This window comes from Gadus chalcogrammus, chromosome 22 (assembly GCF_026213295.1).
Source record: "Gadus chalcogrammus isolate NIFS_2021 chromosome 22, NIFS_Gcha_1.0, whole genome shotgun sequence".
Taxonomy (NCBI): Eukaryota; Metazoa; Chordata; class Actinopteri; order Gadiformes; family Gadidae; genus Gadus; species Gadus chalcogrammus.
In genome coordinates this window covers 11,670,953-11,685,481 of record NC_079433.1, presented here as the reverse complement: position 1 = coordinate 11,685,481, position 14,529 = coordinate 11,670,953, and the positions used below count along the sequence as shown (strand labels likewise).

The following is a 14,529-nucleotide window of genomic DNA, read 5'->3' as shown; positions in this document are numbered from 1 at the left end:
TCAACGCCCTTACCCCCCCCCCCCACACCACCCCACACCACCCCACACCACCCCCATTCCCCTTTCACCCTGATGGTGGGTGAGGAAACACAATTCACCTTCTTAAACACTATATTTAGTTGAGTACAGTCAGTGTTTGCGTGTGATGCACTCACTGCACAACCTATTTAAGCACCTTGTGTGAGGATATCAGGGGAAAATACATAACTCTAGGAGCAAGAAGACCGGATAAGAGACAATGGCTCGCTGAACCACATTGGCATCACAATCCCCCTGGAGCGCAACAGGAACCGGGGAGGGAGGGAGGGAGGGAGGGAGGGAGGGAGGGAGGGAGGGGAGCCGTGGTTTCCTCAGTCCCGAGTGACCATGAAAAGAGTGACCAGCACACATCTATTGACTGACTGCTCTGTGGACATGTGTCAGACTTTACACACACGCCAAGCAACCGGTGTCTATAGGTAATGCACATCAGAACATTTAAGGTGGACGGGCGTTAAATCAGGGTTTTTAAAGTTGTGTCGTTTGGCCCTGGCTATAGGGGAGAGTGAGAATGGAAGAGAAGAGAGAGAGAGAGAGCAGTGTTATTTCATGTCGATCACTCGTATGTCTTGAGGTCTTTACTTTTTTTGCACACTCCGGCCTTTACAACCATGCATATCTGCCTGCACACACAGGCACACACACACACACACACACACACACACACACACACACACACACACACACACACACACACACACACACACACACACACACACACACACACACACACACACACACACACACACACACACACACACACACACACGATGTTTACACATAGGGTTTTATTTTTATTATTCATGTGAAACCTATTTTTTTAAATAAATATTTTAGGCAGTTGTCTTTTTTTAAATGATTATGGCTGACTGATTTTCATATGACTTCTTTAGTTTTTTCAGATGGCAGGAATTAGCACCCAACAGAGAGAGACTATGGCACTTACTTTGAAGTCTGTCCCTGTTGTTGTGTTTGTGTACTTCAAATGGGCTCTGTAGTCTCAGACAGCAAACACAGTCACTTTGATCAAAGGTCTCTGTGTCTCCACTACAGTAAGGCAGTGTTTTGTACATATTGTGAATATCCAAAGACCTTTTAGGGTTATTATTCACTGGCGTAAATATAGTAATAGTTAATAGCAATCAGACTTTTAGAACCTTCTAGAAGGCTGCTGGATGTGCTTTTCATTGTTTAAGAGCCAAACGCAACAGCAAAGGGGATTTATAAACTAATGGAATTGGTGAGTTGAACATTATGGATGGAGAGATGGCACGAGACATTTTATTTATTTATTCATAGGGGATAAAACAAACTAATATTTTTGAATATATATATATATATTTTGACTATGTTGAATTATATTGAGGTGGCTAAAATCTATCTAGATTTGTTTCGTTCTTTCAATTATTTATTTATTTATTCATTTACTTAAAAATGGATACTAACGGAACAGGGAGGCCAGTGCAGTATGCAATGTTGAAGGTCGGCTTGCTAATCACACAATCCCGTACCCAAATACGCCACTAGAGAGAGTTATCTAGCTGCTAATATTAGCGTTGGGTCAGAACCAAAAAATCGCGCATGTCCTCTAGCTTTCAAGGACTAGCCACTTGTTGTGTAGCATATTCAAGGACCTATAAAAAGAAACAGAAACCAACCAAACAAAATCGTGTGTGAATAGATATTTGACTTAAGTGGTATGTTTACCCAGTGCATGTTTTTTACTGTTGCAACTTCAACGTCATACAGAGGTCAACCCACCTATAGCGTATATCTATCCAACATAAGCTGATGTGTCACCTCACTGTACCGTATCCGCACACAGCAATACCAACGACGGAAAAATGTACCAACAAACATGGGTGTGCCATACAATTGGTTTTGAACATATTGTACTGTATGAAACATGAGATATAATACATGTATATTGAAATAAAAATCATGCGAACGGAATAAGACACGTTTTATTTTTATTCCATACATGAATTTATTTAAAAAAACTGAAGAAAATACAAACAAATCATCAAACCTATTGGGGTGGTATTCAAGTAAGTTGTTTGACCCTCCCGGCTGAAAGGTAATGTTGTATAGGTTATGTTGTATATAACTCCTTCCCACTCCTTAAGGATCTTTAAATCCGATGTTAATAAGATATACTAAAGCTAGGGTAGGCAGGCATTTTTGATGGAAGCATTCTTTTTCATATTTGTTGAAATTTTTTCTACGTCCAACAGCAATTCATAAATGAAATACGCAGACAAAAAGTAAAAACATCTGGTATCTCCGGCTGCTGTGGTAGCCATAATAAGCCATCCAATCATTTTGTCTGGCCCGAATGAAATGATTGGATGGCTTACCTAGCTTTCTACCCGCCTAACCGGCGCATGACCTGAGTCTCCCACAAGGCTAGGCAGAGCTTCTGCTCAAGTTAGAGAGCTAGTGGTTTTAAAGTCATGGTGTTGAGAGCGGGATTCTCTGGCACATATGTGCTCCCGATCCTTGTCAGCCAGACTGAATCACACCAGACCATATGAGGTCCACCATGGAGGGATGGACCTGAATGAATCCACACATGCACAGGTACACGCTTACATACACACACATGTACACATAAATATGTAAATGTATGCAGGACACTGAGACAGGTGCATGATAAAGATCAAATCCGCTTATCCTTTGTATCCTATCACAAACCCCCTCTCTCTCTCTCTCTCTCTCTCTCTCTCTCTCTCTCTCTCTCTCTCTCTCTCTCTCTCTCTCTCTCTCTCTCTCTCATACATTATTGTGGGATCAGGCATTGCATGAATACTAATCAAGTGTCAATGTGAATAAACAAAGCTTCATGCTGTGTGGCGTGTTGTTGTTTTGGGGATCAGGAGACCCAGCCGGCCCTGCGTCTCTCGCTGCTGCTAATCAGACCCGGAGATGAGCTGCTGATGAGGCCTGGCCGGCTGCCAGAGGCCCGGTGATGGAGTCAGTGATGCAGATCCCGAAATAACACAAAGCAACTCATCACCTCGAAGCGCTCATTCACACGTCCCCCTGCTCGCATGTGAGGTGAAGAGACATAGAGACGGGGGGAGAGATGGTGAGATAGACAGAGTGAGAGACACTCATAAAGCTAATGGCACAGAGAGAACCGATGATTGACAGAGAGATATAGAGACTGAGGAAGAGAGCAAAGGGACACAGAGGGGCATAGACAGAATGACATTGTGTGTTCAGACTGGCAGACAGGGCGATTGTGTGTTAAATGTGTTTCTATTGTCACTGGCAGAAACCTCCTCCTTTCCTATACGCTTCTGTTCACCCCCGTGGGGGGTGAACAGAAGCGTATAGGAAAGGAGGAGGTTTCTGATTAAGAGACATTTCAACACAGTAAACAGAGTAGTTAGATGGCAGGGCAACACACACACACACACTCCCACACACACACACACACACACATACACACACACACACACACACCCACACACACACACACACAAACACACACAATGAGCCACACTTCATATGGGAATCAAAAACAGATTGTTAGTGGATAAAAACAAAAGGCAGACACATCTAATAGACCAGCCAGATATTTCTCACAAAGCTAAATATAAAGGCAGCCAAGAGGGAGAGGGATGGCTTGTTTGCTTTATCTTTGGTCTGGAAAAACAATCTCAATGAATACAATAGGATGAAGGCGTGCATGAATGTATTGCAGAGGAACTCACACAGAACATATCATTCATATGAAAGCCAAAGCATTTATTCCTTCCCCGAATATGATGAAAGGAATAACATTTTGGTTTTGATATAATTAAATCATAATGATATAATATGACACATTTATGTTAGTTGTAGGGCTTTGGGATGGCTGGGTGTCTTGACGCATGAAACTCAATAGTTATTCTTCTGTTCAGGTTGTATTTGTTGAATTTGAGTTTTGATCTGCAAGTGGAAAAGTTTGTTTTAAAAAACATTGCCTTTTTGATTAAAAAGAGAAATGTGTCTTTGGGAAACATATTTTATTTCACAGATTGGTACATCAAGAAAGAAGGTTAATCTTCTCGAAAAACTGTCTGAAAGCTTCTGAAATATACGAGCTGTGGAGTCACAGTAAGTTGTTAGAGAATGAGCTGATTTTGGTTTTACTTTCTCCTTTGTGTCCCCTGTTTAGATACTGCTGCTCCCCAAAGCCCATGAACCCTTTCCACAGGTCGTCAATTGTGTGGTAAATATTCATATTTGTTGCCGACCAATCAGCTGTCAGCCTTTTCCGACCTGTCTCCAAAGACATCCTCATCCCTCACCAGATGTATTTTTGTGACTTATTTACACTTTGCAAATTGTGACTAATTTACCAATGTATGATTCATCCTGACGTCTGACAGATAACCACCGCGAATAAACAGTCATCCATAACCGAACAACATTACCACAAAGACAGGTGGCCATTAATTTGACCTAAGCGAACAAATATCCACAATCAGCGAGAGAACAAACCTTCGTCCACACAAAGTCCTAACAAATTCTGACAAAGTGAGCGTTACTTCCCCCCGCCATCCCCAAATGGAGAAGCATCATCCCAGCTGCTGTTTTTCTCCGTATAGCGCTGCCAACCATAAAATAGGAGATATGCGCTGCGCCCGCCTTTACCATCGATCACTCAGCTGTGAGTTACTATTGCTGTGTCTGGAGATGGTAGCAGGGGCGGGGCTAGGGAGGGATGTGATCTACACCCCTCTTGAGGTTGTCGCTGTGGTAAAAATGAATGCAGCCTGACGCTTTGGGTTTACTCCAGTGGGACTTTTCTCTGTGCAGTGTTGACAGCTCATTTAAAAGCACTGAGCTCGTGGTGGTGCTGTGTGTTGAGGTATATTTGCTTACACAAACATAATCCTGATAGAATTCAATGCCTACTTTCTACTCTCTAAGACACATTGAGGCCTGTTGGGATACCTGCGATAGCTTGTATCTTTCATATCACTTATGAGCTTATTTGTTGTACTTTGTACCTGGCAGACTTTGGACAAATAGTTTAAGTATACGTTCATTGCAAATGCCTGGGTTTGCTACTTTGGTTTACAGGGACAGGGAGATACTGAGATAGAGATAGAGAGATTGTATGGACTGGACATCAGGCACATCTAGTGTGCATTTTGGACCCGGGGCCAGAGAAGGCCATTGATGTGTCATCCTTATGCTTCACTGAATGCACCCTGCCAGTATCCCCAGGAAAACAACAAACACCCCCCCCCTCTCCCCCCACCAACACCAATTCATTTCCTCAACAGAACGCTACATAATTTCCTGACGTTTCTTTTTTTCACCCGATCCATAAGATTTCGCACGCTGGTCTCCGTGGCTACCCTGTTGCCAGGAGACAGGGTTCGGAAGGGGGAAGGTTTGATGTCGAAGCCGGCGACAGAAGTTGCGAAAAGTGACAGAGGCGGCTGTTAAATGTGGCTGTTACCGCTTGAACACCGCAAATGTGTCTCTTTATGTAGCCCATCCCCTTGAAAATCAGTCACTCTCCAACTCTGAAGTGAAGATCTTACCGTCATCCGAACCCTTTTCCATGGCCGTCCTTCCATCTCCAACAGTGCATGAGAGAAATAATCAAAGTAAAGTAATGAACAACACATCTGTTGATTTATCGTCCCTGTACAGCTCAATAAAGGATCAGTGTTTTGCTATGACATGTTATGAAAGCAGGAAGCAGAAATGTCTCTGAATGTGTCCTTTTCATTCGTTGGTAGGACCTTTGACATAGGTAAACCAACATATCAATCATTGAATCACTATAGATGATGCTGATACCCCCTGATATTTCCCAACTCCTTCAGTTGGGAAATATCGTTTTTCTTACAATAACAATGTGCTATTCCTGTGCTTTGAAATAACTATTTCAGCAGACTATTAATAACTCTTGAAAGGCGCTTGGGGACAACACACATATACTTGCTCACACCAAGCCAGGAAGTAGGCCCTCTTCTGGCCTGATTGCATTGTTGTGGTGGTAAGACGGCCGAGATATTGGAGTACGGTCAGACCATGGGGTCAGACACACTTTTGACCACTTGATATGTTCTTTCTAGGGCTAGGCACATCCAACCGCCACACAAAGCGGAAGGACAGGCGCATGAAGAGCGGCAACACTGCCCTCTGCAGGCCGTTCCTCGAGACTGCTCCTTTCGGGGCTTTGTGTTTCCGCACGAGGAAAGGGACCTTTGTCCTATATATTTAACTGAACAGGTTGCATCTGTGTCATAAATAGGGAACATCCAGACCTCCTATTCTGCATATTGTCTGGATCTGGTTAGTCTTTTGGGGGTGCAGTCAATTTGGTCACGTGTTGCCCTATCGTTTCACAGAATTGGTACTACTCATTAAGTGTTTGCGCAAGAATCTCTATCCACACAATAAATAAGCCACCAAAATAACCCCATGTGAGATAACAACTGCACTAAATGTTTATTTACAAAATCACATTTACAGGCGAAGACTCTCACGCTAACAACCCTTGCTGCGAATCCAGTGCTGAACTTTGACCCCAAGGTTTCCACGATCGCCAATTCTGTTGATTAGACAGACTACCAAGAACGGGTCCGATGTACAGGAGATAATAGATTTCTCCGTATGCACTCTCTGTATCTCAAATGTGCGGTGCAAAGGCAGCATAGTGAAAAAGGGGAAGGAGCTAGTCTTTTTGTTGTGTGTAGTAGGGTGGTGGGAGGGGGCTATACGATTGGCTCATCCCAAAGCCTGCATGGTCTTTATAGGTCCTTTAGGTCCTCCTCAGCAGACCCTACAGCCGCCCCGGTACGGTAAACAGCAAGAATTTCAAGCACAGTCTGGTTGAAGTCCTCCGGCTGGTCAGCGAAGACGTAATGACCCGCTCCTCGAATCACCTGGGTGGGGAACAAGCGAGCCCCCACACACACCCACAGACACACACACACACACACACACACACCCAAACAAACAACAAACACAGCAGTCAGCTGTGTACAGATAAGGACATGACTGAACATGTTTTCCATTGCCAGCAGTGACTCATTCATTGACAGATTTCCCCTGTCAGTGTTTGACGCCACTCAACTCTTCAGAGGGCCTGTACCTTGATTTGCACATCAGGCCTGTCTCTCTTCAAGGCGGAGCCCGAGTCACTGTCGATGCTGGAGCGCGACCCGTAGATGAAGGAGATGGGGATGTCCGGCTGGACGCGACCCACCCTCTCCTGCATCGGGCGCTTGGCCCAGCCGTACGGGATGGTCATGTTCTTAAACGCCGTTTCCCCGCTGGGTTACAGAGCAACAAACAGACAAGGTTTGGGGAGGGAAGTTGTATGGTCGGGCCTCAGGACTTCCTCTTTTTTCCGTTTCTATTTAGCAGACACTTTTCTTTCAAAGTGCCTTACGGTGAATTCAGAAACAGCTCATTAAGCAGGTAGGACTTGCTGACCTGGGCGTCTGTGCGTTGAGATGGTAGATGTAGTCCGACACGGTGTGGTCCTCAAAAACCGACGAGTACTTCTGCTTGAAGTCCGACCTGATGGTCTGTACCAGCATGGGGCCTGGAGCCCAGAGACATGAGAACACAGAGCATACCACTGATACAAGTCTCCAAAGACATCCCAATGATCATAAGCCTCTTTTCATAATGTAGCAGGTTATTCTTAAGTCCTCAGTCGTATTTGGACAACCCAGAGATAGTCTTTTCTTATAATCATATGATGAAGGTTTTTAGTTTGAAATGGCAATATCATTGAACATTAAACCTGTTGAATGGAGTTAGTGGTTATGTTTTTGTGTGTGTGTGTGTGTGTGTGTGTGTGTGTGTGTGTGTGTGTGTGTGTGTGTGTGTGTGTGTGTGTGTGTGTGTGTGTGTGTGTGTGTGTGTGTGTGTGTGTGTGTGTGTGTGTGTGCGTGCGTGCGTGCGTGCGTGTGTGTGTTCACCGAGTCGGCCGGCCAGCCTCAGCCCGGCCAGGGGGTTGAAGGGGCTCATGGAGGCCCCCATCGCTCTGATCCACACTGGGATGGCGCCGTCTTGAGGACCGTCTGGCCGTCCCGGGAACCCCCAGGGCTCCACCAGGAGCAGGTGCTTCACTCTGCACACACACACACACACACACGCACACACACACGCACACACACACACACACACAGACACACACACACGCACATTATATAATATAGGTGTGTGTTTGTGTGCAGGACCTCTTTGTACAGTATGTGCTAAACCTAGATTTCACATCTAGTGTAAACACATACAGACAGAAAAACGCACACTGACGTGACGCACCTAAACCTACTCAAACCTTTGACCGAATGCACAAGACACACCCCGACCACACTACATACAGAACACCCCCCCCCCCCCCACCCCACCCCCCTACCTGTGTGGGTGTTTGAGTGTGTAGGCCGTGGCCAGGTATCCCCCCAGGTTGTGTCCCAGCAGCACCATGTCCTCCAGGCCCACCCTCTGCCTCCACTCCTCCAGGGCCTGCACGAACTGCTCCTCCGCCTCGCGCGGGTCCCCGCTGAACTGGGGCCGGCTACTGCGTCCGAACCCCAGCAGGTCCAGGGCGTAGACGGGCCCGCAGCCCGCCAGAGAGTCAAAGTTCTGGATCCAGAGCGCCACCCCGCCCCCGAAGCCGTGGAGCAGTACCAGCGGGGGGCCGGGCCGGGTCCGGGCCGGCTGCTGGGAGGGCTGAGGGAGGGTGTTGAAGGCCAGGGTCCACAGGTAGTTGTCTCCGGAGATGTGCACGTGCTGCCTGGAGAAGGGCTGCCTCACGCCTGAGGATGTAGAGAGAGAGGGAGATAGCGAGAAAGCCGGTGGATGGATGGAAGACTTTTACTCTGAAGCAGTTTTTTTCAGTTTTTCAATTCATCAGTCACTATGATACCTTGAGCGATTGTGTGCCCATTGTGTTTTTTCAATGACAGAGGGACAAAGAACGAGCCATTAGCCTTTGCTTTGCTTTTTGTGGGATTGACTTCCTATTTTCCACTTTCAATTCAAAATCTTAAAGAATGGATGGATGAATGGCTGGATAGATGAATGAATGGACATGCAGAGTGAATCCACCGACAGCAGGTAAAGCAGTAGGAGATTCAGTACTGAACCAAACTTACTTTTGAGCATTTTCTCCTCTGCGTCTTTCAATTGAGAAGAAGAAGTGGGACACCAGGAGGGCAGCCAACTGGATAGCCAGGAGCTGGGAGTGACACACACACACGCACACACGCACACACGCACACACGCACACACGCACACACGCACACACGCACACAGAACTTTGACCTCAACAATCCTTTTTGTTTGTGTTCAATCTAGAAAAGTAACTTTAACAACAATATCAACGACAAAAGGAAAGTGGGACGAATTAACTCAAATTGAATTACAGAAATTTGTAAAAATGTATTATTGATTAAAAATATTGCAAAATGTAATAGTCACTCATGTCAGAAGCAAATTTCAATAGTGGTCATTTGGAAGCTAGTTTTGAGCATTGGAGGTGTTGTAAATTGTCCACAAATCGTATTAGAGCTCTATTACACTGACTTCAGACAATCTCCGTTGGTTACTAATATCGCCCCCAAGAGCGCTTCAATTGCATAACACTAGTTCTGCAGCAATACAGCCATCATTATGAAAAATATAACGAAGATACACCACAAGATTACTTTCTCAACCAAAGTATCGCGGCATTTGGCTAAACTATTAGTAATGTCGATTTCCCCAACGCGCGGAATCCCAGGTAAACAAAAAATCAACGATAGAACGATTACACGTTTTGAATTACATGGTATACTTTAGACTGCTACTAAAGGAGGCCTGTATCACTAATAATTGGCAATGTAAACAATAAAATGTAGTATATTTCTAACAAAGTGTCGATAATTCATTCCAAATAAGAGCCAGTAATCAACATGCTGAACGGGGCGTGGGATCAAGTCGAGTATAGTTTCTGATACTGTCGATGAATAAATATATAATAAAGTTACCTCTGCTCTGCGATAGATGGGACTTCCTCCGCCATCCTCCGCATGGTGATTGAGGGGACCGACACGTCTCCATGACACTAACTTGTTTGTCAAAGTTCAAGTAGGAGGAGGAGTAGTGATCTGACATTGTCTAGTCGATGGTAGCCCCGGACGACGTCATCTATATCTACAAACATGTATTGCACAAGTGGACTGGAAGTATACGAGGGCAGGGCTAGGTCAGCTGTTCCTGTGGTACATTGAACTTCATGAAATCATTGGTGTGGGGATAGCTATAACATATTCATATTACACACACACACACACACACACACACACACACACACACACACACACACACACACACACACACACACACACACACACACACACACACACACACACACACACACACACACACACACACGCACACAACCCTTCCTTCACTTTTAAAATGGTTCTGTCGCATTCTTGTACCTTTGCCTTTTTTTTTCTGTTTACCAATGTTATTATATATATCGATATTTTTTATCTTCATTGGAATAAATTAATGGGAAATTTCACTTCCTGAACAGGAGCCGTTCAGAATAAGAGCTGTCACTGCTTCATAACAAGAACCCCTTCATCCCGAGAGGACCCATATCCAGGTCAACCCCCCCACCCCCAAGCAAAGAGATTCGTAAGGCATGTAAACATGACATGTTGCATGTCATGTATGACACTTCTAGTCGATTCAATTCTCAACCTTTTATCATAACTTTAGTAAGCTAGATTAATGTTACAACAAGAGTTATCAATTTCATAACTATGCATTGTGCAAAATCACAGCGATATCGATCTTTTTCATCATGTCATCGACACAAACTATATATCATAATAGCCTTTAATCAGAACACACAATAGGGCCATGCCATGGCTATTGCCATGGCATGGCCCTATTGTGCAATGGTGATAGTAGGGCCAGTTGTCACTCATTTAATTTCACCCTGACCTTTTCCATAGAGGCGTTCAAGATTGAGCAATGAGATCTCCAGATATCCCCTCGTTTGTTTCTCATCCTGTATCTATTTTTCAATTTTCCATTGGTTTGCCTTGGATTTATGGTTTTTATTTGGTGTCACCGCCTTAACCTGTCCTTACTTAAACCTCTCTATCTCTGCTGTACTTCATTTAATGGCCGTTTAATGGCCTTCATTTAATGACCCGGTATCAGATATGCAATCAATCGGACGATAGGGCAACCAGCTGATAATGCACTGTGTGGTGTTCACTCAATTCATCTTCCATTTATTCTGTGTCATCACTTAAACCCCTCTGACCCAGTAGTATCCACATTCCTAATTTCACAACAAACATTATTTTTTATTAATTTAGCCTTTGTAATTATCTATTTACTGTTTTACTGTGACTGTTTACTTTATTTTTTTAGGCAAAAACCCTGGGAATGAGGCCTAGTGGTGATTTTCCTTAGCATTTCATGAGATTAACATCTGTGTGGGTGTTTTCTTCTCAAGGAACGGTTCAGGGGACGAGTCGGCTCCACGAATCGGGACCTCGCGAGGCGGCGCTGTGGCAGACCTACACCACAAGGTGGCACTCAAACTCACCGGGAGGCATGAACACAATTAAACCAACAGGGCTGGGAGCTTCAGACACTATTTCCCTGTTGTACCATCTGTTTTTACTTGCTCGTGGGTTGGGGACCGACTTGAGTGCTTCCAAATAGACTCAGAGCACTCAAACACCTTCACCGCAAACTTAGCATACACCACACTCAAAAACACACACTCATTTCCTTTCTCCTCCTCCTAATATCCCGCTCAACCACTGTTCCTGTCACACCACAAGCCATTTGATTGTTTGTTGTGGAAATCTGTGGGCTTCCTATTGCATGGGCCAATAGACAATGAGGCAGGAGTCGGGGCCAACAGCAGAGTCACCGTTCTTCTCCAGGTTATGGCCGTTTAGTGAGTTCTGACTGTGGGGGCTTTTATTGTGGCGAATGGGGCTTTTGCTGCAACATGCTGCCAGCCTGCAGTGTCAGACCACGCAATGCGTCTCTGCAATTAACTTGTCTTGTTACTGAGGGTTGGCAATTACTCCCTTTCTTCCATATGATAGAACAGCATCTTTATCTCTCTCTCTCACTCTCTCTCTCTCTCTCTCGCTCTCTCTCTCTCTCTCTCTCTCTCTCTCTCTCTCTCTCTCTCTCTCTCTCTCCTCCTTGTCTCTGTCTCTGTCTCTCATCTTCCTATCTCTGTCCTCCTATCTCTATCCTTCTGTCTTCTTGTTTTTGTGGCCTTTTATTTTTATATACCATGAGTTTTTGTTCCCTTCATCTCATTTACAGATTTTTTCAAATTAAAGCTCGTACTTTACATTTTCTACATTTCTGCTTGTCGTCCAAAGCCAGCATATTGACGACATGATTTTGCGCTAATTAGTGTGGCATTTTTTATCTGACATTTTGCAGCCTCGGTTCATTATAAAGAATGAGCTCTTTTATTGACCCAGAACCATATGATAAGATAGCCTTGAGGTCATGGTCATTCCAGCAGTTCTCTGTAGGGTGTGGACGTCAAAACAGATAGGGGCGTTATAAATAGCAATAATAAATGAATCATACCTATCATATGATTGAAGGATTTGTTAGATCCAATGCAACTAATCATTATTTAGCATGTGACGCATGTCGTTTTAAATCGACTATGACATACATCTCATTACATTGTCAGTTACGGATGCAGAAGGGGATAGGATGAGGTGGGCCTGTCCTGTCCAACTGCATCCATATCTCCATGAATAAATCGCAGCCCTCGGCCTCACAGCCAGCCCCCTATCCACTTGACTGGGAACATAAAAACATGTCATCAGCATCAACCCCCGACAAGGCTACGCAGGCAATATCTTATTGTCATATCTCGCCATATCTTTCATGTTGTCTTCTTAATGCGACAGTAGCTACAAATTATTGCCTGTATGTTGTTTATTTTACAATGCGCACACACACACACACACACACACACACACACACACACACACACACACACACACACACACACACACACACACACACACACACACACACACACACACACACACACGTATTGTCGTTAATATCAATATTTGTTCTTTGTTGTATACCTATTATTATTATTGAGTGAATGACTTTCATTGAGAAGCTTATAACTTTAAAGCAGAAAAAAAGAAATTCAGAAATTATAATAATATCGTTTTTGCATTCAATTGAGTAAAAAAAAAAGGATTGTTCGGCTATTGTCATTGACGGATAAAGGCCCTCACTAAAATGACTTGTGCTGCCATCCAGTCAGAAGTCAAGGGGGGGGGATTATAAAGGAACAGTCAAAGGATCAATGTCTGGAATAGGAACCATAAAGCACCCCCCCGCCCCCCAAACTTCCTGTTGTCTGGCTGGGATAGAACACAGAGACAGACCCTGAGCAATCTCACAGCAGCCCTCATCCATTAGTTACATCACAATATGGCTGGAGAGATAATTTGTTTTTTTGCCCCGGGCCGGTATTCCTTATGGAGAGAGATGAGCTGATGGATAAAAGTCATCATGATACATTATGTGTATAATGAATATACCCTAGTAGGAACGTTGACGCTGGCAGGGAAGGCAAATGAGAAAATGTATCATAATTCCACGTTGTGTTTTCACTATATAAATAGCAAGAGGATCAACGCTAGAAGTAGTTTTCTTCAAAGATGCCCAGTTCTGTTTAGTCAAAACCATACTCGGATGAAAGCAGAGTACAAGACGCCTCCCAAAAATAAGATTCCCTACTTATTTCATCTCATGTGTTTTGTTGTACTGTCACGGCCGTTGCCTTTTTACTTACTATTTGTAGTAGTGTGACTAAATGGGTGACATATTTAACATTGCCACACCTCAACTCATCAACTAAATGAACGTTTCCAAAGATCAACATCCATTTTGACCCTCACAGGATCAGGGGGACCATGTGTAGCTAATTTAGGCCTCCTGCAAAATCCCAGTGTATATTGGCCGGCGGCGTCAGCCGTGTACGACGTGCGTTGGCAGCTTGACTTCCTCCCATGTGTACAACACCAGATTGACATCAGCCGAACTCCAGGTTTGATCCTTGAGGCAAACTGTAGGCATTGAACAACTATGGATTTTTGTTTGTGTGAGCACAGCAAAGCACCGCACACAGCACCGAATATTATGGGTAATAAGGTACAAGGAAAGAGCGGAAGAGAGGGACAGGGGGAGGAGAGAGGCTGAGAGATACAGAGATGGAGAGAAAGGATGGAGTGGGGGGCGGGGACTGTCTGGTTGCTAGGCTACATGGCTGGCGCCAGCAGCGGATATGATTTATAATGGCACGTCTCACTGTCTGCCTCTCAGTTACTTTCCCCTCACTTTCTGCCCCCCCCCCCCCCCCCCACCAGCTCTGTCTGCTGACTCTCATGCAGCATATAGAAAATACCTTTGTGTATGTGTGCATGCACACGCAGTGTTTTT

The 14,529-nt window shown here is 44.6% G+C and overlaps 1 protein-coding gene across 1 annotated transcript; it reads right to left on the bottom strand.

Annotated features, from left to right (window-relative positions):
• Positions 1 to 5,299: 5,299 nt before the first annotated feature.
• Positions 5,300 to 10,183, bottom strand: LOC130376293 (1-acylglycerol-3-phosphate O-acyltransferase ABHD5-like). The gene is made up of 7 exons (XM_056583512.1): positions 10,038 to 10,183; positions 9,165 to 9,247; positions 8,426 to 8,825; positions 7,986 to 8,137; positions 7,492 to 7,603; positions 7,148 to 7,328; positions 5,300 to 6,938 (listed from the first exon to the last, which is right to left on the bottom strand). Exons 1-7 carry the CDS (start codon positions 10,079 to 10,081, stop codon positions 6,804 to 6,806), a joined length of 1,107 nt encoding a protein of 368 aa, XP_056439487.1. The 5' UTR covers positions 10,082 to 10,183; the 3' UTR covers positions 5,300 to 6,803.
• Positions 10,184 to 14,529: the final 4,346 nt, after the last annotated feature.

What these genes read in the sequence shown, in the direction of transcription:
- LOC130376293 (XM_056583512.1), bottom strand. Translation starts at nt 10,081, where the DNA reads ATGCGGAGGATGGCGGAGGAAGTCCCATCTATCGCAGAGCAGAG. An exon ending in CCATCTATCGCAGAGCAGAG is followed by an intron (nt 9,248 to 10,037) that starts GTAACTTTATTA and finishes TGTCACTCCCAG; the next exon opens with CTCCTGGCTATCCAGTTGGC. An exon ending in AGAGGAGAAAATGCTCAAAA is followed by an intron (nt 8,826 to 9,164) that starts GTAAGTTTGGTT and finishes CTACATCCTCAG; the next exon opens with GCGTGAGGCAGCCCTTCTCC.